This window comes from Protomyctophum parallelum, assembly GCF_964188405.1.
Source record: "Protomyctophum parallelum genome assembly, chromosome: 8".
In the NCBI taxonomy this organism is placed as follows: Eukaryota; Metazoa; Chordata; class Actinopteri; order Myctophiformes; family Myctophidae; genus Protomyctophum; species Protomyctophum parallelum.
Window position 1 is genome coordinate 15,116,652 of NC_139703.1, and position 25,632 is coordinate 15,142,283.

The window sequence follows — 25,632 nt, forward strand, 5'->3', positions numbered from 1 at the left end:
ATTATAAAGATGCATTAGTCACATCTTTGGACTGTGGTCCTGTGACAAGTGACTTAGCATCTTTGGACAGTTCATGGGCCTGTGACCACTGCAGACTTAACCTTCCAACAAAAAAAAAGAGAAACTTCACACTGTAGCACTTCACATCTGTATATTGTATTTGACCACCCAGCTATTCTAATAAGAGTGAGTGAAAAAGAAAGGCTGAGTGATCACATGTTCATAATAGATTCAAATAAACTGTGTTAAACTAGGCCTACTGCTTTCTTATAAGGTAACCGTTCTGCCAATATCACAAAAAGTAATGATAGCCTACTAATAAAACAAACATCATTATTGGATATTTTGTGAGCTTGTTAATCTGTTCGTTTTTAATTGTTTTCTTTTAATTGTTTAATTGTTTAGTGGAAAACCCCATTCCATCAATAATATGGAAGATCAAAGTGACAATATGAATACAGTAAGTGGACAAATAATACAAACATTCAACACAAGAAGAAAAAAATAGCTAAAGCTGATCTACAACTCATATCACAATATGACAATATGCCAAATCCAAAACGATAGTCTCATATCGCAATACACACACAGCCCAGACCGTTTAAATTAATTTTCATAAAGTTAATCTTATGCAACAATTCAGAGTTTAAACGTGTGGCTTATTGTGCAGGAGGAGCAGGCCAACACTCACCTGTCCAGGTCCTGGAAGGTGCAGCATGAGCTGGAGGAGTGTGAGGACATCGCTGAATCCCAGGTCAACAAGCTGAGGGCCAAGAGTCATAAGACTGGAAAAGTACATCTTTAAAGGTAGTGTAGAATATTTGTGAAAATACGCTTAGTGTTGTGAGCTTGTAGATCGGCTAATTTTACAATTTTTGCTTATTTCTTATATAATTTGACAATTTAACAGTTTGACCAGTTTAGCCTACCAAAACAATATACCGGTAGGCCTATAGATTTTTGACCTTTCCCTCAGCACCTGCCTGTGCATTTTCACGGTATTTTTGTATTCTTCTATTGTTTTGGTAGACATGGGTTTTTGGGGTACCAAAACAAACTGAAAACACCTAAATACAGCGATGGGGTGGTGTGTTTCTGCTATGTAAACGCCACCACACTATACTTTAGAGTTTAGCGGCTTAAAAAAAAAACTTGAATAAAACATGAATGTATAGGCCGGGTAATGTAAGCAGTAAGGGTTCGTTCAGACTAGTGAAATTTGAAAACCAAACCCAGTTACCCATGTGGTATTGCAACAAGGACCATATAATATGAATGTCTTACATGTTAATGAAAACAGCCTATAATTTATAGGTTAATAAAAGTAGTCGGTTCACAGCATGTCTGCATCTCGTGTCTGCGTCATGCTACAATGACAGCCATATCATTTCTGTCTGCTGTTTCGCGCCACTAGATGTCAGCCTTTCTCTGCTGTCAGCCAGAGCCATAGAGTAAGACAGCGTTACGACATTGGGGGGGGGCAGAAAACAGTCTGGTCACGTGCCCATATACTCCAATGCATTCCGTAAACTTCCGGTTTTCCATTTTCAATAGAAGTCTATGTAGTAGTCTAGAAGAGCCTGGCCCCGTGAAGTGAACGGAGTTGTCGTAACTTAAACTCTGTCTATACTCTCTCTATGGCTCTGCTGTCGGCGTACTGTAACTTGCGGCGTGGCGATGGGGCAGAGGGGCATGGCGTATAAACACTAAACAGCACATTTAGATGATGGTTTTGCACATCTCTTGTAATCTATGTTATGTAATTCAACCTCGTTTCTTTTAACGGATGACTATTGCACATAGTCTACACGGGATCACTCAAGGTTTTGAAATGGGTTCTGATCTTTTAGAGCGGATCTGGATACGCAGTGCGCATTGCTGCTACTGCTGGATGGAGCTGCTGCTGCATTGTAAACAAGACTACAACGCTACTGGAAGTGGAAGATGAAGTTCACGTCTACGGTCTACTATTTATTTATTTTTGATTCACATTGATTCAAAGTCCGTTGATTCTATTCACTGCTATGGAGACACATGCTTTCTTCAAAGTCGGTAGAGATTATTAACTAAATTGTCGTTCTGGGCAGCTGTCAGTCAGTCAACTTAACGTCACTCAAGTTTAAAGGGATTATTCATGTTTAAATCGTCATTTTGTGACGTGGAACAAGTATTTAATGCTCATTGGGATTATTCGTTCGTAGGCCAAATATCGATTGCTTTCAGTGGAAAATGACTGACCCCCATGAACACCCAGAGGACACGGCTGCGACCCCACGGGCCCCGCCTCCGTGTAAGCGTCTATCTTGGCAAAAGAGGAACATATGCTCCCGTTCATATTTTATGATTGTGGTGGTATTTTTCCCAGTGTACATCATCAATGTCATAGCGCTGCTGCTATACGTGCATTACAGCAATAGTCCTGGAGAGCCTGTTATTATGCCGAGTGATGAGGCGACCAGAAGTAAACATCAGCAGCATGCCAAGTCTCACGGGCTGACGTCATCCAAGTCGGAATTTGTGCGTGATGTTTTCCTTCCACGAATAGATGGTGTCAGAGTGAGTATGACTCCCACGCATCCCACTCACTGACTGAATATTTTGAGTGGAAAGTATTAAACGTATGTGTCTCAAGTAGACTAGCCTACTACAAGTACAATTTGGAGGTACTTTATTTACTTTACTGGAGAATTTCCAATTTTCTATACTTTAACTTCTACTCCACTACAGAGGCAAATATTGTAGTACTTTTACTCACTACAATTAGGCTATTTGAAAACTTTAGTTCCTTTGTAGATTTTGATAATAACACATACAGTAGCTACATTCCCCACTTCAGCCCTATAGATGTAGGCCTAAATCTGCTATTTTCAAAATATGTTTAATGCATTTCATGAATTTGAAAACTTGTGAAATCGGACATTCTGCATAATGTGTATACTTTTGGTATGTTAAGTAGGCTACATTACTAATATTTTTGCCCTTTTTTAACTAGTACATTTTGAATTTTCAGACATTTACTTGTAACAGAGTATTTCTACATTGCAGTATTGATACTTGTGTGAGTACTTTTTCCACCACTGGCAGCAGTGAGCATATGGCACCCACTCAACCACTCACTCACTGACTCTCTCCCTGCCTTGATTCACATACAGTAAAGCTATAAATTCAACCTTCCATTTCCCTTTCAGGCGGGTCATGTGCAGAAGGTCTCTCTAGTGCCAGGCAAACGTCATGAGATGCGGACACTAAGTCTAAAACCTCTGCTCTTTGGTAGGAGCCCACACACTCCTAACATGCAATACTATCCATAGAAAAAAGGAATATTAAGGGCCAAAGTGTATAATGAAACAACCATCTTTTTTCTATTTATATATAACCTGGAATAGCTAATTCCAATTTACAACCCACCAAATGAATTATGTTGGAATTTAGAAGTAGTATAAATACTACACTTTTCACAAACACAGGATTACTTTTCGCAAGGGTTCTCTCTGTAGCCACGCTGTGTGTCTATTCTGTGTACACAGAGATTCCTGGATTCTTGTCAGATGAGGAGTGTCGAGTGGTTATGCAGCTCGCACAACTGAAGGGTCTGATGGAAAGCCAGCTAATGGTGCAAGAGGGCCAGGAGGACCTGGCAGAAGAGCTAAACCTCAGTCCAGAGGAGATCTTTAACCTTCTGGATATCAACCAGGATGGCCAGTTGCAGCTCCATGAGGTACGTGTCAGTTTGTGACTTAAGTTGTGAGCGCATAGCTTTAATTGTGTGTAAGTCAAATTTCATATGGTGAAGATACTTTACTCATCTCTTCTTTTCACAGATACTCACTCATTCTCGGGTAAGAGATGGCATCTGGCTCACGCCAGAGAATCTGCGAGAAATCTATGCAGGGCTAGAAGCCGATGAGGATGGAGATGGTAAGAAACCAATTTAAAGTCTCATTAGTTTTTTGTTTCTGTAAAGATTCAAATTCCAAAGGGTTTACACATAAGAAATAAAGTTTAAAAAACAGATCACTTATCACTGCTGTCGCTGATATGTAACCCTGGGTGTTACCTGCTTGTTGCGCAAGCCAAACTGTCAATCACCCTGCACAGCAGCCTCTGAGTTATACTAGGCGAGACCATATCAATCTTATCTTATAATAATAAAACTTTATTTATATAGCACTTTTTTAGACAAAGTTACAAAGTGCTTTGAACAGTCAGACATAACAGAATATATCACAGGTGCAAAAGAAAAAAACAGTAGAAATTGCAAAATAACAAACAGATAAAAATCAGGGAGATGCAAAGGCTATTCTATAAAAATGTGTTTTTAGGAGGGGTTTAAAATGAGTTAGAGACTGGGATTGTATATCGGCTGTTTGTCAGTAATAAAACCTTTAAAATGACATACTGGACATGAGGCAGACTTGCAGGTGAAAGATAAAGTTTAATAAGTTCCAGGCCTGGACAACATAGGTGAATAACTGAAGAAAAGGAAAAAGCAAACAAAACGTAACTTGAACAGAGCGGTACTGGTGTCAACTGTCAACCTCTCCCCATGGCAGCCATTGCCCAATCTCTACTGAGCCATTTCCCCTTTATATAGACTCCTGACTCCACCCCTGGCTAAGCAGTCAGCAAATCACAACGCGTTTAGCAACACCCAAGATGCTCCCCCTAAAGCAATCAATCAGAGCTCTCTTCAGGCAATCAAGCTTCCCAATTACAGCATCTGCATAGATAAACACAAGTATATTAGATTCACATGTCACAGCAGAATGTGCACCTTCTGTGGGACGGAGATCAACCTGTTACACATACAATTCAGAAACTATACAATGAAATTGTATTGTTGTCGAACAGCTTATATTACTCATCTGATAGGCTATTCCAGAGCCTTGGGGCCTTAACCACAAAATCCCGATCCCCCTTTAGTGACCAATGTTATGTTGTTTCGGACAGACTTGCTGAGTCTGGAGGAGTTCAGGCGTCTGAGCAGTGATGCATTCCAGCGCTTTCTGCTGCAGCGCGGCGTGAAGAGCAGTCAGTTGGTGAGGAACAGCAGACACACCTGGCTGTATCAGGGTCAAGGATCACACCCGGTACTACAAGTTATCAAAGAGAGGTGGGCTTTTATTTTACTGTAGTAGTAGTCCTCTTGCTACAGTATATGTTGTCTCTCCTGTGTGTGTGTGTGTGTGTGTGTGTGTGTGTGTGTGTGTGTGTGTGTGTGTGTGTGTGTGTGTGTGTGTGTGTGTGTGTGTGTGTGTGTGTGTGTGTGTGTGTGTGTACATGCCTGTCTGTAGCACGCGTCACAGACAACCCAGGGGAGCGCCGTGACCGGTGTTGAATCAGATTGATAAGGTTGTCCAGAACTGCCGAGCCAAACAATATGCTCATATATGGGTTTTATGGTCGTTTGAATTAATTAATTTGTCACGAGTTTTCTACTTTTGTGTGTTTGCGTGTGTAAAACTCTCATACTAGGCTATCAGCTAATCTGTGCGCACATGTAGGCGCACGCGTGCATGTACGTGCATGCACGTGACATCACTAAAATGCTGTGGTACCGAAAGAATTATCGCCGTTACGCCACTGCTTACCATGTGTTTTTTTCTCCTTTACAAAGGGTGACTCATCTTACTCAGCTCCCCTCTATGTTGGTGGATCTTAGTGAGCCCCTGCAGGTTGTCCGCTATGAGGAGGGAGGGCACTACCATGCCCACCATGACAGTGGCCCTTTCTATCCTGAAACCGGCTGCACACATACCCGCCTTGCTGCCAACACCTCCACTCCTTTTGAGACATCCTGCAGGTGAGATAAGCCTGGTCGACAATGTTGGATTGGGTTGAGCCAGTCACATACAGTATCTGTGAATGTACAGATTTGTATTCATTTGTCCAACATTGACCGATTGTTTGTGTGTTTGACATGCGTTCATTAATGTGGGGAATGCTACTGTACTGTATGTGTTTCTGTGTTTCCGGAGTGGAAACCAATTTTGTTTTACTTTACCAGACTTACTTTGTACAGACATGTGCTTGTTTAAGTACGTGTTAGTGTGTGCCAAGATATATGTAGGTATGTAAGATCATATCATTTTAATTGTTTTTGGCAATGTAACATTAAAAGAGTTTAGGCTTTGTAAAGATTTGGCCTATTTTATGGTGATTGGTAGTACCAATAACCATAAAATAGGCCATATTTAATAATTTTACACTTTTTTAAATCCTTTTTTATACAAAGAAAAGGTTGAAATAGCCTATCTACAGCTCACAGCTTGTCGATCTGCTATTTCTATGAACATTTCCCTACAAATTAATGGAAATGATTATGCCGATCGCAAATAATTGCAAATAGGTGATTATGTATAAATTGTGACAGGCCCAGATATGTGCAGGCAAACGCACAGGCATCAATTTAAATATGTATTGCACATCTAGGTACATTACAGTTCTCTTCTACCTGAACTCTGTTGAGGGAGGCGGGGAGACCGCATTCCCTGTGGCAGACAACATGACCTATGATGAAGTGGTGCGTAATTGTGTATGTGGCCTCTTGTGGCCTTTGTAATATTGTTTAAATAACTGTCTATCATATCTGTGTTATATCACTTGTTTATCATCAGTGCATGTGCATGTCTTTAGGTTAACAATGTGTCTAAAGTTTTATGATGTGTTTAGTCTCTCATACAGAATGATGTGGATCTTTTGGACACCCGAAAGAATTGTGACAAGGGTAACCTGAGGGTGAAGCCGACCAAAGGGACAGCCGTGTTCTGGTACAACTACCTGTCTGATGGGAGAGGTACAAAGTACAGCTGTACACAATTCAATAATAATCAATGATACGTCAAAATAAAAATACATGGCTTTAAATATTTAACATGGCATTTAAAGATTCAAGGTCATGGTTAACAAAAATAGGGTAACGTTTGAATAGTAACAGAATTAATTTCACAGGGATGCTGCATCCCTATGAAATTAAGTCATATGCACAATTTCTTTCTGCTACCTTGTTCGTCCTTGACTATGTTGGTTCACAAGAATGTTCAGGAGCAGATCCTTTAGTCTTGGTTGCTCGGTTCGTACTGACCTGCTGGGAACTAGCTTTTTCGTAGCAATACCATTGCAATACCATCAGCTTGAACTCATAACTCAATGTGTTTGCTACCCCAAAATTAAATCACTTATCACTATATATATATATATATATAATATCATGTCTTTCTCACAGGATGGATAGGAGAGCAGGATGAATACTCGCTGCATGGAGGTTGTGTGGTCACCCATGGCACTAAGTGGGTCGCCAATAAATGGATCAACATTGATCCGGATTATCAGCGCCAGGCTCGTTACCAGCAGCTGGTATCACAGCAGCAGGAGGAAGATGACGGAGATGAAGGGCCGAGGCCAAGACTTGAACTGCACAATTCTGACATTCGTCAAGACTTGTAACTCAGAACACTGATTCTCAACAAGGGGTCCAAATGCACACTTAAGGGTCTGTAACTCTGAGAGTGTACTACAAATGGAACCAAATGGACCCAAAATGGTCCATTTGGTACACTCTCATAGTTATATATATATTATAACAGTGAGAATTTTACAGTATATTGGGGTCCCAGAGGGGGGAAATGGTATGGGGGTCCTTGAAATGAAAAAGGTTGAGAATCACTGGCTTAGAAACCAAAAAGAACAAAAAATGTACTACCTAAACTTGCTTTGTCCTGTGCACAAATTCCTTTCATGACATCCCCTATGGCCAGTATAGAGATATTATATTCAGGGACAGTGGTCACAGTGGGTTTATGCAACTATAAAGTGAGATGTTTATATTAACAAGTGCTTGTTGTTAGCCCATGCAATATTTATTAAATCAGCTGTCACACTCAATTTAAGGAATGTGGCATTGTAGTGAAACTCATAAACGTAACTCATGGAGTGAGTTAAGATGAGAGAGACTTTGCATGTATAGTTGCACATACTGTAGGTTTTGTCATGTCGCCATGAACCAAATTGCACTTGAAAATGAAATGGCACACTGTAAACATTCCGATGTTCTACCCTGTCTGTATCATAGCATTACTAGAAAAAAAGCACCCACACTTCCAGGGTGATGCATGTTTACTTTATGTATTGAATCCAGGTACCTTTTTTTAAAGTGTTACTTTCTCCTTCAGGTATTGTCAGTATCTCCAGCATCAAATATTCCATCAGTTTGTTTGTTCTTGTTTTTTATATATATTTCCAAATGCACTGAATCACTTTCCCACATTAAGAATATAATGACAATTAAAAACTTTATTTTATGCTACTTCTCATCAGAGTTTAAATTGTCTATCTTTTTTTGAGTGGTGCAACCACTCCTACAATCAGGAATGTCCGTGTGTATCATGTATCCGTCAACCGTCATGAGCACGAGTGGTGTGCGCATGCGTGAAATTGGAAAGAGAAGTATGTGACATGGCTGCCACCTGCTGGACGCAAATCCAACTACTGACTGTCTAGGTTCATTGATATCCATAATAAAGCTAATCTGACAGCAGAGAGAGAGAGGAAGGGGGAGAGAGGGGAGTTGCACCACTCGGTTCACACAGGTGTGATTTTTTTATAACTTTAGCACAACATATTTGTACAGTATATTAACTAATTTATGCTCTGTTGTACAATGATATTGCATGGCAGAAATAGCATATCTTACATACATTAATATACAGTACAAGCTCACAACACCTGCATCTGCATCATGTACTATGAGCCTGTAGATCTGCTAATTTTGGCATGCGTCATTACAACAGAAATGAAAGGCCACAAACAGTTATTAGCCTACTATCTATGCAAAGAGCCATAATACAAATATTTAAATTATTATCATAGGGCATAGCAGTGACAGCCATCTTCTGGTACCATCATTCCAGACACCATTCATTTCTCCCATAGAGATTTCCAAAAATATTTATATCAACTAATTTAAGTGATTCACCATGATCTTGGTGAATCATGACAATAAAATATTTTATTCTGTGAATATTTATAGGCCTACCGTATACTATATTTAATATATGTTATGTTTTGCTTATTATCTTTTTCTTTCACAGAATCAAATGTTTTATGGTCTTGAATCATCAGGGTCCTGCAGGATGGCTTCATTCTAGGCTTAAAATAATTTATATAAATATTTCTGGAAATCTCTTTAGCCAAATTCCAATACCCCATCTCGTCACTCCAGCATGGTGATGTTACGTGAAATTGGTGACCTGCTGAAATATGTGACAATCGTGTAGACAATCACATAATGTCAATGTCCAAATGTAAAGCAGTTTGTTCATTAGTAGAGTTCAACCTAGCGGTATTTAGGCCATGGATTTAAAGACTTCCATGGAAGTTGTGTGAAGACAACTTCACACAATTTCATCATAATTTGCCATGCTGGAGTGAACGAGATTTGGGGTATTGGAATTTGGCCTATGGGGAACCAATGAACCAGAAAATGGCAGAGACTGCTATGCCCTATACTTGTGACTCCATGTCATGTCACGTCACGTCACATGTCGAGCATTTCCATCTGCTATAGTGTGCTCTCCAGTAATCTTGAAGAAGAATCCTTATGATGGCAAAATCCTTAGAGTTTTGTCTCATACTGCATGCCCTGCAATGAGATTTTATTTGAATTATATTTTCTTTTCCAAATTTGATGTATTATTTCATTTATTCATTGCAAACAAAAAATATATCAGTTTAATTTTCCATGTGTAGTTGAGTGTGGATTTCAAGTGCAGACGCACCACTGAATCCTCGTATCCGGGAAATGATGATGCCACATTATGCTCCGAACAGTGCAGCACGGCATCATGGACAGTGGCAAAGAGACTTCCCTTTGTAATGGACTCTGTGAAGAAGTCTCCACGCTCTAGCTGCTCTACCACAGAGGCTAAATGGAGCATAAGTTACTGGCACAGATGCCCCCAAGAACAGAGCTATACATAAAATCCTTCTTTATACCCCTAAGCTATTATAGGGAGGGTATTTATTCACTTACCCTGACATCCAGCCATGTAGACATTAATGTCAATCTCACTGAAGTCCTGGAATATCTGTTAAAATTAACAGGGATGATTTTATATATATATATATAAATACACACACACACACACAGTCACACACACACGAAAAACACTCAATTCGGCTATAGCCACTTGTGCTGACCTCATCACATTTGTGATGAGGCCCAAGGAGTGTTTTTCGTACAAAACTAATACTTGGAATGGATTCAGAATCATGAAAACCCCCTAGTTTGACATGTCACATGCTACTTAAAGCATGTGCGATACAAACCTTACAAACACATTATTATTGGTAAGAAATGTATTCCCAGATTGTATTAATATCCTCTGACTATATATAGAGAAAGTTATGATCATTATCTCTGACCACTATTTTAAACAAGCAGATGTGTTGTTCTTTTGAAATATGTTAAAGGCAAGAGACTGCTCCCATGAAATCTAATTGTAACCATGGGGCAAAGTCTTATTAACATTACCCCCCATCTGTTCCCATTTCCTTTAAGCCTCATTAGCACAATATCCTTTCCCCATGATGACTGACTTACATTTTTCACCGTCTTGATGGCTACAGTGTCAATGAAGTTGGCCGTGGAGAGGTCGAGAACGATGGAGTGAATGTCCCAGGTCCACTTTCCCAGGGACCCCAGAGAGACCCGCTCTAGGTCTCGACTCAGCGTGTCGTCACTGCTGGAGCCCAGGGTGGTGGTGTCCCCGTCCTGCAGCTCAGACATCGACCCTAAGCTGCCACTGTCTGGGGCGCCTCCTTTCAGGTACTCCCATCTGCAGTGGCTGTCCTGCGTCTGAGGTGTGTCTGGCATGACAAAGACGGTTCCATTCTCCCTGCAGCTCCAGTCATGGTGGTCTTCTTCCTGTACATTCCCATCCATGTTGGCATCCCTCCAGCGCTCAGCTTCGTCTTCTACAGAGAACACAGTCTCCCCAGGTGCCCTCTGCGCTCGTCTCTGTATGTTGATTAGAGATGGCATTGTTAGATTTGTTGTTGTATAACTGAGCCACTTGGGGCGGCAGTGGCCCAGGGGCAGAGTGGCCGGCAGAGCGGTAGAGCGGCCAGAGCTCCCCAGAGTCACTGTTGATTACGGTATGTACTTGAGAGAGTACAAGATTCTGAACCCCATTGGTCCCGATGTGCAGGTTGGTGCCTTGCATGCATGGTTTCCTCCGCCATCGGTGAATGTGTGTGTGTGTGTGTGTGTGTGTGTGTGTGTGTGTGTGTGTGTGTGTGTGTGTGTGTGTGTGTGTGTGTGTGCGTGTGTGTGTGTGAATGTAATGCATGTAAAGCGCTTTTGACAAAGAAAAGCGCTATATAATATAAATGCACCACTTACCATTTAAATACAATATTCTGTGTAGAACCTTGCTGATCCATTTTTATTCTGGATGGACCTTATGGTCCTTCAGAGCTACATTAACACTAGCAGATTTTGCTGTTTACAACCTTTGGAGTGCAGCCATATCTAGATATTTTTGTGTGAAGGGCCACAGCCCTATCTGCCTATTTTATTGATACAGACACATCATACATAACATTAACACTGCATTACCTCTCTCTTAGCTCGCCTCCTTGCTCTTCTTTCTGCTCGTCTCTCTCTGCGCCTTTGCTTTGCCTCCTGCCTCCTCTTGTAGATAATCATTTTGCTGATGTCAAGCCCACTCTAAGGAAATCATTGTTTTAAAATGTAATCAATAAATTATGATTCTAATTAAAATATATAATAATTCACACAACTTAGAATAATGTCCACTAGTAGAGGAGAATGGCAATCCACTTCCGTTCTATGTACTTCCACAAAAAGCTAAAATAGCTGAACTAAAAGCTCACATTGTCACACACAGAGCTTTTAGATCAGCTATTTTCACTATTGTTGATCATTAATATGTATTAAATACGGGACTGTATTCATTATGAAAATTATTATTATCAACCAAAAATTACAAACCTTTTCTTTTAGGGCCTCAAGGTAGAGATCGGCATTAGCGAAGTACACTGTGGCAGAAGAACGGAATATAGTAATGCCTGGTACCTCGCTCACCTGTCAAATGAGAGAAGCATCACTGGCTATTAGAGGTATTTATTTATTATATTATCTAAACTGTTGTCTTTAGCTTATTTGTTTATATGTTACCTCTCTGTGAGTCTCTATATCCAGATAGAGTTCTGTACCTGGAACATGTCCCAAAACAGAATATGTTGGCCTAAAAAAATACAATAAAAAATAATAAAAAAAGAAACATCAACATCAACAGTGGACTAGACAATGTAGACATGGTATGGTTCTTCGAATTGTTGGGCGAAATATTTCAGCTCTGCATGGATAGCTTACATCTGAGTCCTAAAGATGACAGTTAGTAGAGCAAATGATATGGCAGCTGCCAGGCCCATGTCTAGATTAAACAGTAGCGTTGATACCCAGGTGACCAACCACACCACCTAGGGAGAAGAGTATGACATCAGTGTATTCAGCAGTCACTCAGTCAGCCATGATTACTAATAATGTTCATACATATATATGGCTGCATATGTGACATAAATACAATACATAAATACAAATACACAATCTCACCAAATCAACCTTGCTGCTTCTCCACAGTCTAACAATGTCAGAATACTGCTTGAACATTCCCTTCAGATTTACAAACACAATAACCGCGAGCACTGCCTGCAAGAAGCACACTATTGCGATTATGAATTATGTATGAAACATTCAAAACCTTTTGCATAGCAAAACACTGTCATTGTCAATGTCAAAGCAATTTAAAATATAAACCTGTACTATCTATTCATAGAGTGTGGCAGCAATCTAGGCCTACCTTCGGAAGCTCCTGGAACAGTGGCCCAAGCTGTAGTATAGTTACCAACACTATTACAGCTGAGACCATTCCAGCAATCTGCAACAAAAACATTCCTATAACACAAAGGTAGTACTGGACTGATGTAAACATGTTGTTGAAAACACGCAAACTAAGTATATAATGTCTGCAATTTTTACAATAAAGCCATGCTGCTGTGAAGTACATTTTCAATACTGATGCACAGTCCTAGAAACTAAATGTATGTGGAATCACAGAGCATGGCTGCATTAACTCCATTAAAACAACGGGTTTTAACCTATTAGGACCTGAGGCCAATTCTACGTACAAATGACAGTTTTCTGAAAAACCTATGTTGCTACAGTGTATATCAGTGGTTTTCAAATCTTTTCATGTCAAGGACCCCCAGAATTGTATCTATTTGGCTACAAACCCACATCAAATTGTTATTCCCAGGGACCAGCAGAAGCAAAGATTTGAGTTGACCTAATCTCTCAAGAACAGATTCAAGCTGCTCTCAAGAACAGATTCATGGGAGCTGCGCAAGGAAAACGGAGCGCTGTTTTCCCCCCCCTTTTTTGCCGATTGGTTCCCAGATTGGAGTTGACAATGTTCGCTTTAAAGATTATACATATTCAAAGATTTTCACACATTTTCACAGATTTAGCAAAAATAGCAGAACTACATGTGCTTTCCCTGCTGTAACAGGTTAAATGAACATTTTGCACTGTGCTATATATATATATATATATATATGTAGGCATTTGTGTTGGTGTCACCTGTGTTTTCCCCCCAGTGCTGTCCTGGATGAGACTGCGGGACATGGAGGCACAGACAGAGTAGCACTGGAAGAAGCCTCCTGCTGCATTACTGAGACCCAGTGCTACCAGCTCCTGCAACCGCAGAGAAGGAATGCATAATGCATTCAATTCATAATAAAACCCAGGAATTAATTTGAGGGGATTTCTTGTTGGCAATACTGTAACCATGAGATGTTCTGGTTTACCTGGTTACTATCCACCTTGTAGCCATGCTTTAGTGCAAATGTTTTCCCTAGAGAAATGGATATTGCATATCCCACAATGGCCAAGGCAAAAGCATCGCTGATAACTTCTCCAAAAAGGCTCACGTCTGGTGTAGTAGGTGGACGTAGACTGGTAAACAGGTGGAAGAGGGAATGTGTTCAGCTCTAAGAAACACCTAATAAATTATGATTTATTGTTATATGCACAGAAATATGCAACAGAAATATTGTAGGCAATATACTCCACGTGTACCTCAACAGGGTGGAAAAGACAATGTAAAATAAAGTAATAAAATTGAAAAATTGATAAAGGAAAAAAGTGTATGTGAAGTTGCCCGAACAGCCAAAGCTCCAAGAACAGTCAGAAATGGTAGTTAAGGGCTTTTATTTTCCCCAAACTCCTCCACCAACGACAGTTTTCTTCAGTGCAATTCACATTATGAAAAGCAAAAACTAAATACTGGCCAACAATAGACCAACAAAATAAATACTTAGACAAACACAATTGAACAAGACCTTAGGATGAGAACTCTCTTCAAGTTAAACCTTGGTCAGACAAGGCCCTGTAGCTCTCCCTCAGGACTGTTAACCGTGTTAAAGCACACAACCAACTAAACCACCTGTCCCTGCAGCCTTCCTTAAATAGGGGTGGATCCTACCACAGGACACAGAACAATTAGCAACATTTCTTCTCAATAAATACTTATAAATAAATACTGCCATAATAACCCCTTGCATAAAAGTAATCTAAACATTCATAAAGATGCATTACAATTAACAAGTATAACTTGGGTTGGAAACTTAATGACAATTAAACTCAAAGAATAGGAAACCCCCTCCCCTGCATAGCACTTGGTCCCTTCCTAAATCAAGAGAAATGCCACCAGCAGTGCAGGAGAGACAATTAGCAAACAATCAGTGAACAGTTTTCAATACACCAGTTTAAAACATTAGTCCTTGCATGTTATAGAAAGCAGTTTAATGTGTCTTTGTATATAGGGCACGGGTTGCCCTGTGACAGTGTATATCAATGTGTATATGCAGGCAAATAAGTAAATGGGCCAATGGCATAGAATTAAAGTGAACAAAGCAATAATGTAACTAAATATAAATAGTTAAGTCATAATACTTACCCACTAGGAATCTGTCCTACTACTGAGATAGTGTAATTGCTGTTCAAATGAGTGTAGGATGATATCAATGTGGCTGTCACAATCTAATCACGGAAAGAGTCATTAATATATGCGCGCACGCACGTGCACACACGCACGCACGCACGCACGCACGCACGCACGCACACACACACACACACACACACACACACACACACACACACACACACACACACACACACACACACACACACACACACATCAGCACATTACAACACTAATCATTAAGCATGCAATAAAATGTGGTCAATCATTTGCCACTTGTGGTTCTGGTTCTATTAGTTAATTTTGTTCTTGCTGAATAAAGCTACTGACACTAGCTGGCCAGAACACTGAGTCAGCTCTTTGTCTCCACCAGGCCGAAGGCATGGGGGGAGAGTATGTTTTGCACTCCGTCCGTCCGTCCGTGTGTCCGTGTGTCCGTGTGTCCGTCCGTGTGTGTGTCCGTGAGCAGCTAATCTCGGCCACCGTTAACCTGGTCGATGCCAAATTTTGCACACACACTCCCTGGATGCCAACGATGAACCTCTGCCCCAAACTTTCCAGAACGGCCTGTTATAGCGCCACCAGGAGGCCGCTTTGTGCAAAACAAGTTTTTGCACAGTACACCTACAGATTTTGTCCAAACATCGCGTAAATTGGTACACAGTCTCTCTAGAGCCATTCAACTAAACGGGTCTTTCAGATTTCTCAGACTCCATCCTGATTGGTTAAGATTGGCTTCCAAAGTTCACAGGAGTGCTCAGTTTCAAACAAAATGCTGCAAATCATGAACACATCGCGTGATTTCCGTGAAATTGTGCACGCACATTCCCACTAGGCCGAGGAAGAAATGCCACATGAACAATTTCAACTCAGCCTCAAGGTGGCGCTATAACTGGCCGAAAAGTGTTTTTACCTCTAACTGCACGGATCTGTGGATAACTTTGTATGCCAACTCCCTAGTTTACTTTTGTTGCCCTTTTATCCAACCACCAGATGAAGGCAAGCTGCAATGTCCTACATTCCTATCCTGGTGGAGACCTGTGCCCAGAAGGGCACTTTTTCTAGTTAGATTCTGTTTTCCACCATCACAGAATAGATTTTTAATCTGAGACTTACTTTGAGTACTGAAGAGACGGACGGACGGACGGACGGACGGACGGAGACAGACAGACAGACAGACAGACAGACAGACAACTGACTGTAATGAGTTCCACTGGGATGGGCACTGGTAGCTTTGGGCTGAGAAAAGAGTTGAGCTCCTTCGCTGCAATGAGAACAACCATGGATACAGCACTGACCACCAGCGTGGGCAGATGTGTCTTGGGCAGCAAGGAGCAAACATCCACTAAGGTCTGAAAGCAAATCAATGACATGCAAACATGAAACATATCGTTACATGCAATGACTGCTACACACATAAATTACAGTATGTATACATATATGCAAACAGACACAGACACAGACCTACGCACGCTTGCGAGCACACATGCGCGCGCACACACACACACACACACACACACACACACACACAATCATGCTAAACGGAACTTAATTTTATCCTAAAACTTCAGCACAGTTACACACCCAGACTAGAAAGAACAATTTATTTTTAAACCATTGCCGGTAGAATAGTACAGGCCATGGGACATGCAGTGCCAAACATTACAATAGATGATACTCACATATACCAGTGACAGAGGCCCAGTGAACCGTGTGGGTGACACTCCAAAGACGTACTTGAGCTGTGCCACTACAGCATGGGCAGCAGCAGCTGTGGTATAGGCACGTACCAGTGGCTCAGACAAATAGGTTCCCACAAATCCAAACTTTACCAAACCCAGTACCACCTATGCACAAAGATCCAGAAACACATCATCACTTTGGAAGAGATAACCATGATTTTATAGCAATGTCTGTCGTTTTTACAGGGATGTCAAAAGATGGCCAGTAGAAAGAATGAGAATCCCACTGCAATCATGCCTGAATTTAACCATTTGTTATATTCATACATAATAACTATATTATAGTTAACTACATTAGATAAATTAAATCCATGTCTAATGCAGGACTTCCTTTCTAGGGTGGCCATTTGGTAACAGCCTTTTTGCAGACCTGGATAATCCCCCCAAGGAGCGTGGTGGCAGCAGCGACCTGAACCCTGTACGAGTCCCTCGCCGCTATGTCCACCTCTGCAGTTACGTTTGTCCCATTCACTCTGAGGAAGGCCATGTCTGGAGCTAGTCTTTCTGTCACGCTGCCCACCATGATACTGAGCACAGCAAATGTACCTGAACATATTGATTAACACATGCATGTACTGTAAATCAAGAAGTTATTTGGAACTTTGGTGCAATATTTCTTTCTATGCCCTTACCTATGGAATTATGGCGGGATGTCCCAAAAAAGAAGTAGACTAATGCTGGATAGAAGGATGTGTAAAGCCCAAATACAGGAGGTAAGGAGGCCAACAACGCATATGCCATGCCTATGAAAGAAAGAAGTTGTATTTTTACTAGCTGCCAATCAAGGGCAGAAAAACGAAATTCTTCCAGAGAGAAAACTGCTGTACAGAGAATAAATTATGTGAATTCTTCAATACAGTAAGTGAATCGAAAAAAAAGGACAACAGCAACAATGCAAACTAGAAGTAGTGTATACTTTGGAGGGGATTTATCCCCCCCATTTTTCTGCAACAGTTACACTGTTTGCATTCGCAGCAACCCCTATGTATGAAAATGGTGAATTAAACCATGGTGAATTAAACCATGTTTGGTTCATGATTTGTGGAAGGAGGTAGGGCCCGCACACCATTCTTTTGGTAAATAAATACTTTATTGAATAAATAAACAACGTTTCGATCTTGACAGATCTTCGTCAGGTCAGTATACAGATGCACACATGTTTCATCACTTTTATCCAGATCCCTCAGATTGAGTCCCTCCCCTCGTTATGTGCCACCGACACAAAACACAGGTGAGTCCCATCCCATTACTCCTGAGGAGCCAGAATTGTGACAGAGTATACAAAATATACTTATATGTATACCATTTACATAGAATACATCATAAAATTAAAAACATTACTTAAAAAAAAAATCCCTCTAGTTGAGACTCCAGTACCACATTATCTCATGAGTGTGGACATAGAACAATTGAACATAAACACCATAACCATAATACAGAATAACTAGTAAGTAACTAATAACCACTTTCAACCTGTGTCCCTAATTTGGGCATGTCATAAACAAAGCTTTCAAAAATCACACCCGTGTGAACTGAGTGGTGCCTCGCGTCCGAAACAGTCGAGAAATGACAGAGTTACTGTGTGTGGGTCCCCAGAATATCCAGACCCCCATGAATGCGCCCAGGGGCCGGGCGGTTCGCCAAAACAGTTGAGAAATTACAGACACTGTGTGTGAGGCTGCGCAACAGTGACAATTGGTGTTGAAAACCCCAATCCAAACGCTATTTTTGTGCTCGGGTGGACCCTGCCAGCCAGCCAGCCAGCCAGCCAGCCAGCCAGGGACCCAGGGACACACATAGCTCCGCAATGGATGGAGTGGTTGCACCACTCAGAAAACCAACAGCAACTTGCAATGGGCCATGGTCTACACTCTACAAGATACGCTACACCACAAAGAAACCCATGTGCTTGTCAAACTACTTCCTAAACGTCAACGCCGTCCACAATCACAACACCAGAGTTAGCTCGACAAATCACATTCAACCCAGATTTCGCTATTTGAAACTAGCTCCAGTAAAACGGTCAAAGTGTCCCCCCCTCTTTACTGTAGGAGTATTTATTTTGATTTCTAACCGTTCACATATCTTTTCATTGTACTGTATATTTGTATGTATATCATTAAATGTTCAAATTAATTGAAGATGAAGGACGCCAAATGGAAACAAGCTATAGTGCTTTCTTGGGTTATAAATTCTCTTAGCAGACCTTATATTGAACTGTACTTTCCTGTGCTTTTTTCCCCTGCAAACTGCAAACAAAATTCAATCAATTGCAACGTGATGTGTGCTGGTAGGTAGATCTACTAGTTTTGACCATTTTAATAGGGCTTAGTTTAATTGGATCCATGTAACAGTACTGATATTTTATGAATCATTCTAGACTTCAAGTTATATGTACCTTGTGGCAAATGCATAATGCCCACACTGATGCCAGCGATGAGGTCAGGCATGCCATAGTCCCAGATTGAGTACCGGGGCAGCCAGTATAACACAGGGAAGCTACCCACCACAGTACGCTTCAGTTTGGGTATTGTACATCTGGTAGAGAATTGAAGGGCACAAAAATAAGCAAGTGAAGCAGAGAGAGGGCACACACTAATATATTTCATGGTGTTTCAAAGTATTAATTTAATAATTATTTGTCCCTGATCTATGAAGATTGAATCAGACTGTATACTATTTGTTATACTTAATAGACTATAGACACGGCTACAAGCAATACACCAACCTAGTTCTAGAGATTGACAATTACACAGAAAATCCAATGAAATTGCTCTCAAACAATTCAATACCATGCTTCTATCTAGATGCTTTGCCTTACCTGAGGGAATCTTTGAGACGTTCAGTCAGAGAAGGGTGAGTTTCAGAGTTGTTGATTCTCTGTGCAACCTCTTCCAACCTCTGCTCATCCAGCACATCCCTTTCCACTCTGTATTTTCCAGACCTGCGTGCAGATCCCATGGCATTCAATCTGTGCAAGGTGTAATTTCTGCTTTCACTAAAGGAGATTATAGATACTTTTATTCCATTTAAGTTTGATGAAACATTCGTAGGCCTATACAACTTTCACCAAAGACTAAACAACCAATATGCTTCCACTCTAACATGTATACATTGTATCGCCTAATGTTTAACTGTATAAGGGATGTAGAAATAATGATTAGTAGGCATTTTTGCATTGTTGAAACCTTGCATTAATAAGCATAACGTTGCGTTAATGATAGTCTTTAAGTGGAAAAACATTAACCCTCTGGTCCACTGAGGAAATGTGTCTTCACATAACCCTTATGCTAGCAAAAAAATATTCCATTGAGTCATGAAGTTCAAACTACAGGGGTTGTCATCTATTTGCAAAAAACAAATCCTTGTCTACTATGTAGTACTCACAATATATTTTTAGGCCCACGTCAATTAATGTAGCATGCTTAAAATAGATCGTCTAAATATTTCAGAATATAGAACAAAAACAATTACAAATTACATTTCTAATTAACTAGTAAACATAATAGAAGGCTAATAGTCTAATATCTGAAGCAAATGTATAAGTTAATTTATTTGTTTATTTTATTTGTTTTATCAGTGTTCATATGCTGACTGGGCCTTTAAGAGAGTGCTGAAATCTGAATCCACCCTTGGTGCTTTCAGTCATTCCAGAGCTGCTTGCACGTGACATGTGAGGTATTCAAACCTGAAACTATTAATGCCAGGATAGAGAATTTGACAGACTTATTTGTCACAAACTTGTTGTAAGAGACTAAAGAAACACAGTGTGTTTGTTACTGTTATTCTTTGAAAATAATCATGTTCAGCCCTGTTTCTCTGACCCAGTACTTCATTAGAGTGTGTGTGTGTGTGTGTGTGTGTGTGTGTGTGGTCTATTTTTGGGTTACTTGCTCAGAGGGGCTGGGGCAGATAGGGAAGGGCAAACAGATTTGTCTCTGGTCCCTCTCAACCCCCCTTACTTTGACACACATCAACAACATGTGCGGTGTGGTGAAAGAGCACGAGAGTATACTCGTCTTTTTAACCTAAAGATATTAACAGGATTACCACCACTGGGAGTTGATGAGTTTGGTAAGATTTATAGTGTGCTTACCGCATGGCCCAACTAATAATGCATGATTAGGACTGATACTAACCTACTGTGCAGCCCTCTTTGACAATGGACATACAGGGCTCCATTTTCGTCACCACTAAACCCCTTATCCCTAAACTTCTTTGCCTTTTTTTACTATTTTGCAAAACATTTTTGAATAGTTAAAATGGCCAGTCTACAAGCTCACAACGTGTCAATGTAGATTGGCTAGTTGAACTATTAAGAAATGTCTTTCAAAATAGTAAAAAAAAGGCAAAGAAGTTTAGGGATAAGGGCTTTAGCGGTGACGAAAATGGAGCCCATGCACAGTATCCTGCCTTGTGTTGTTGTAGCTCCCTCTTGAATACAAATATGACTGCATGTAGTTTACAGAGATATATGCATCCTTTATAACTTTATAAACCTGCTATTATGGTTATGGTGGCTTTAGGATTAGGATGATGGACATTAGTATTGCAAAAATGTTTGAAGCATGTTATTAGCCATTTGTAGTATAATTTTGGAATGACACAGCAATTATTGCATTCTGAGTTCTCAGTAATACAATTGCGCCGTTGCTATTTGATGAGATATATACAGTTGGTAACAGATTAAAAGCAACCTTGTGTTTCTGTTTTCTTATCATAGAAAACCCTTTCCGAAAGAAACAACTCCTTCAGTAGTTGACTGTGTGACTGTGAACATTATCTTTTTAAGATAACTATCCAGTTATCCTGTTGACATTTATATATTATTGCTACTGAGAAGAGAATCAATTAGTATGGATCCTAGAGCCAAACATGGGCTAGTGTTGCTGGACCGGCTAAGAAAGATGAGGGAGACTGAGAACCTGACAGATGTGGTGCTGGTTGCTGAGGACATCAGTTTTACCTGCCACCGTGTTGTACTATCTGCCTTCAGTCCCTATTTCCGTGTCATGTTCACCTGTGGCCTGCGTGAGAGCAACAGCAAGGATATATTCCTACGTGACACCCCAGCAGACAGCCTGGCCCTGCTCTTAAACTACATGTACACCTCAGATCTCCCACTCACCAATGACAATGTACAGGGAATCTCCATGGCAGCCTTCCTCCTGCAAATGGATGACGTCTTCTATCGCTGCAAATTGCACATGGTAGAGAACATGGATGCCTCCAACTGCCTTGGGGTCTATTATTATGCACGTGAGTTGGGTGCAGAGGAGTTGGCTGACAAAGCCAAGCGTTTCCTGCGGCAGAACTTCGTTCAGGTCTGCCAGTGTGACGAGGTACTGGAGTTGGAGGCCCACCAGCTGGGAAAGCTGCTAAGCTCTGATGACCTTAATGTTTCACAAGAAGAGACCATCCTGGACGTGGTTCTGCGCTGGGTCAAACACAACACAACACAGTATGGAGATGGATGCTGCCAACATCTCCCAGAGCTCCTAAGTAAGGTCCGCCTGCCTCTGGTAAACCCTGACTACTTGAGGGAGACCATGAAGAGGAACACGGACGTGCTGGCTGATGCCGATTGCCTTGAGATGCTAAACGAAGCCCTGCAAGTCACAGCAATGCATCCATCAGCTGCACCACGCAAACTGAAGCTGCGGTACGGCATGGAGACCACAGATCTGCTACTTTGCATTGGTAATGATGGTGGTGGAATACGATCACGATATGGCAGCTATGTTGAAAAGAGCTTTTGCTATGCCCCATCCACAGGGCGGACGTACTATATCACTTCTCCTCGCTATGGAACGGCTGGGCTGGGCTATGTGGGTGCGGGAGTTGTAACTGAAGGAAATGACATTGTAGTGGCAGGAGAAGCAAGTGAACGCAGGATAGCCAGACAAAAGGACATAAAGGTGGACATTTACCGGTAAGAAGAATAAATGCACATACTGTATCAATTATTTATTTGAGTTTCACATTAAGTTTTACCTGCAAATATGTTTGTATTAATGATATGGTTATCTGATACCAGGTACAAAGTGGAGTCCCAAGGTAGCTGGGAGCACCTGAGCTCAGCAGAATACCGTGACTCCTACGCTCTGGGATCACTGGGTGACACTCTGTATTTGCTGGGTGGGCTGATGAAGCTGAAGAATGAGTTCCTCATCACTAACAGTGTGGAGCGCTGGTCCCTGCAGGGAGGGCCCTGGCGCAGCGCAGCCCCACTGCCAATGCCTTTGGCCTACCACAGCGTGGTCAGACTGAAAGACCGTCTCTATGTTATCGGTGGTCGAACTCCACAGGTCAGTGGTGGAAAAAGTACTCAGATGTTTTACTTAAGTAAAAGTATCAATACCGCAATATCGGAGTACTCATTGTGCAGAATGTCCCATTTCACAAGTTTGCAAATACATAAAAATATTTTGAAAATAACAGATCTACAAGCTCATAATGGATGCATGTGAAACGTTGGGAGCTCGTAGATCACCTATTTTCAAATGGCCAAAATATGAGCGGTATAGGGCTGAATGAAATGGTTGTGTGTTTTGTAATAATAATCCAAATCTGCCAAGTAACTATAACTCTGAGATGTAGTGGAGAAGTAAGAGTACTGAAAATTGGAAATACTCCAGTAAAGTAAAAAAATATATATATATATATCTCAAAATTGCACTTAAGTACAGTACTCCACTGCCACAGGTAATGTAAAATTTCTAATTTCTAATAAATAATCAAAAGCACCCTGTTTGTACAGTAATTGTGTGTAATGTTAGAAAACAAAATGTGAATTAACTCTTGCTTTGTGAGTCATACAACACCACATATCTACAGAGGTGTCTCACACTGAGGCAGTGTTCTGTTTTTAGCCATCATTGTGTCAATGCTCCCCAGACCGTCCGCGTGGATGATGAGCCTGATCGCCTTAGTAACCGCCTTCTGGAGTATGATCCAGACAAAAACAAATGGATGGAGCTAGGTCCCATGAAGTTCTCAAAATACCGATGCAGTGCTGTTGCACTCAATGGTGAAATCTATGTAATAGGTAAGTTTAGTTTAATCGGTAACATCAGGGGAATTATTTAATTTAATTTATTACATTTCTATTATATTTGACCCTACGGGAGCCAACCCAGGGCAAAGCCAGGAGGGGAAAGAAGCGTACCACCTATGTAGACGTGTTGCGGCGCAACAGCTTGGCTGACAACACTGCAGAGCTCAAGAACCTGAGGAAATTGTGGAGGGCAGCGATCCAGGAATCCCGAGTCGGTGTTGGCTAGACCTTACTCTCGCAGCAACTAACTATATTTTTCATTATAGATATAATTGTGAATTATCTTTGTATTTCTGTTGTGTTACTGAAAGATAATAATTATTATTAGTTACAGAGATGGGGGTCTAAACCTAATTTCCACTCACAGGAGGCATTGGCTGTGAGGGTGTGGACTTTGGGCAATCACGTCGATGCCTGAATGTTGTGGAGATCTACAATCCTGATGGAGATTGTTGGAGGGATGGACCCTCTCTCCCATCTCCACAGCTGTCACTGCGCACCAATGCCTCAAATGCAGGTGTGGTGGGTGGCAAGCTTTACATGTGTGGATACTACAAAGGAGCAGGTATTGTAGTAATGGATAAGTATATATCTTTACATGTTGTAACTTTGACTTTACATACCTTTTCTATTCTTCGATAACCCTTAGACCGTCTTGATGACATAACAAAGGACATTTTGGAACTGGACCCGTGGGAGAACCGATGGACCGTCATAGCCCGGCAGGCTCTAATGCATGATAATTATGATGTCTGCTTGGTGGCCAGTCTCAATCCCCGAGGACTCAGGGCCCCACCTGCAGACTTAGTGAAAGAGTGATACCTTATAATTATAATAGAATAACTTATATCATGAAAATTAGGTGAAGCACTAGTAAAGCTTAATTCATAATACCGGTAGTCGTATTAATTTAACATAATTCTGTATGTTTAACCAACTTTATTCAGTGCACATGTGCCATTCATTTTGTTCTTTTTTGGTGAGTGACAGTCGTACAACAAAGCCACAATTGGCCATAATAATCAAGTTGAGTTGCTTATGGTGTAGTTTGTTGTAACCCACTGAAAGGCTATTCTTCTTCTAGCACAAAAGTAACTGAGGCTGCTGCACAATATATATCTGCATTTGAGCACTTTTTAAAATAGGATAAGGATAAAACTTTGTAAATGTGTTGCCACTTTTTATATATATTTAAGGCCTATAGAAACATTTGATTAATTAAAATTGACTGACATCTATGTAGAGTGAAAATGAGTATTAACTGGGATACAGACTTTTCTGAAAATAATTATCTATCTTCAGATTTGTTCTTTTAATTTGATTTGACCTTTAACTTTTAGAACAAACTCCAACTATCTATCATGAAAGATATACCCTAAAATAAAAAATATTTCATATGTTAAGGGTGAACATACTTTTCTTTAGTGAATAGAAATTTAGTTTTGTCCAATCTCTATGGTAGTGCATGTTAATACAAGATTACTTAAACACAATTGGGGTGTATTGTGTCCACCTGCTCATCTATTGAGACATTTAGATCATGTTAAAGGTCATGTCTCACCTAGAAACAGGATGATACGAATTTTGACCTGATCAAGATTCAATGTAACCCCTGAGCAAGCAGCCAGGCTCTATTAGCTCAATGGCAAACATTTCAGCACTTGCAGTAAACCCGGGTTCAAATCTTGAGAAGAGAAAAGTTACATACCGGTTGTGCTTCTTTAACATGTCATAAAAAAATGTATTTAAGCATTCAGTGCTTTGAGTA

General features: G+C 40.7%; 3 protein-coding genes across 4 annotated transcripts; 2 read left to right on the plus strand and 1 right to left on the minus strand.

Annotated features, from left to right (window-relative positions):
* Positions 1 to 1,703: 1,703 nt before the first annotated feature.
* Positions 1,704 to 8,312, plus strand: p4htmb (prolyl 4-hydroxylase, transmembrane b). Of its 2 annotated transcripts, XM_083770576.1 has the most exons (10): positions 1,704 to 2,556; positions 3,011 to 3,058; positions 3,189 to 3,270; positions 3,528 to 3,718; positions 3,822 to 3,918; positions 4,951 to 5,113; positions 5,618 to 5,803; positions 6,433 to 6,523; positions 6,673 to 6,796; positions 7,226 to 8,312. In XM_083770576.1, the coding sequence occupies exons 1-10, from the start codon at positions 2,230 to 2,232 to the stop codon at positions 7,444 to 7,446; spliced, it is 1,530 nt and encodes a 509-aa protein (XP_083626702.1). In that variant the 5' UTR covers positions 1,704 to 2,229; the 3' UTR covers positions 7,447 to 8,312. The 2 variants fall into 2 exon arrangements, with proteins under 2 accessions (XP_083626702.1, XP_083626703.1); XM_083770577.1 differs by lacking the exon at positions 3,011 to 3,058.
* A 918-nt stretch (positions 8,313 to 9,230) lies between these two features.
* slc26a6l1 (solute carrier family 26 member 6, like 1) lies at positions 9,231 to 19,768 on the minus strand (the record flags this gene model as incomplete). Its single annotated transcript, XM_083771036.1, has 19 exons — positions 9,231 to 9,251; positions 9,777 to 9,922; positions 10,031 to 10,085; positions 10,601 to 11,017; positions 11,618 to 11,728; positions 12,014 to 12,106; positions 12,200 to 12,269; positions 12,398 to 12,504; positions 12,638 to 12,733; positions 12,885 to 12,962; positions 13,664 to 13,777; positions 13,891 to 14,038; positions 15,042 to 15,124; positions 16,265 to 16,417; positions 16,748 to 16,912; positions 17,178 to 17,353; positions 17,440 to 17,550; positions 19,206 to 19,345; positions 19,629 to 19,768. The coding sequence occupies 19 exons, from the start codon at positions 19,766 to 19,768 to the stop codon at positions 9,231 to 9,233; spliced, it is 2,424 nt and encodes an 807-aa protein (XP_083627162.1).
* A 986-nt stretch (positions 19,769 to 20,754) lies between these two features.
* Positions 20,755 to 25,584, plus strand: kbtbd12 (kelch repeat and BTB (POZ) domain containing 12). The gene is made up of 6 exons (XM_083771249.1): positions 20,755 to 20,881; positions 21,531 to 22,739; positions 22,845 to 23,115; positions 23,705 to 23,855; positions 24,232 to 24,429; positions 24,514 to 25,584. The coding sequence occupies exons 2-6, from the start codon at positions 21,664 to 21,666 to the stop codon at positions 24,681 to 24,683; spliced, it is 1,866 nt and encodes a 621-aa protein (XP_083627375.1). The 5' UTR covers positions 20,755 to 20,881; positions 21,531 to 21,663; the 3' UTR covers positions 24,684 to 25,584.
* The last annotated feature ends 48 nt before the right edge of the window (positions 25,585 to 25,632 follow it).

Excerpts from the sequence above, each read along its gene's own strand:
- p4htmb (XM_083770576.1), top strand. The coding sequence starts at position 2,230 with ATGACTGACCCCCATGAACACCCAGAGGACACGGCTGCGACCCCACGG. Across the intron at positions 3,059-3,188 it reads ATTGCAGTATTGATACTTGT|GCGGGTCATGTGCAGAAGGT; the intron begins GTGAGTACTTTT and ends TTTCCCTTTCAG. Across the intron at positions 6,797-7,225 it reads CTACCTGTCTGATGGGAGAG|GATGGATAGGAGAGCAGGAT; the intron begins GTACAAAGTACA and ends TCTTTCTCACAG.
- kbtbd12 (XM_083771249.1), top strand. The coding sequence starts at position 21,664 with ATGGATCCTAGAGCCAAACATGGGCTAGTGTTGCTGGACCGGCTAAGA. Across the intron at positions 22,740-22,844 it reads ATAAAGGTGGACATTTACCG|GTACAAAGTGGAGTCCCAAG; the intron begins GTAAGAAGAATA and ends ATCTGATACCAG. Across the intron at positions 24,430-24,513 it reads TGGATACTACAAAGGAGCAG|ACCGTCTTGATGACATAACA; the intron begins GTATTGTAGTAA and ends GATAACCCTTAG.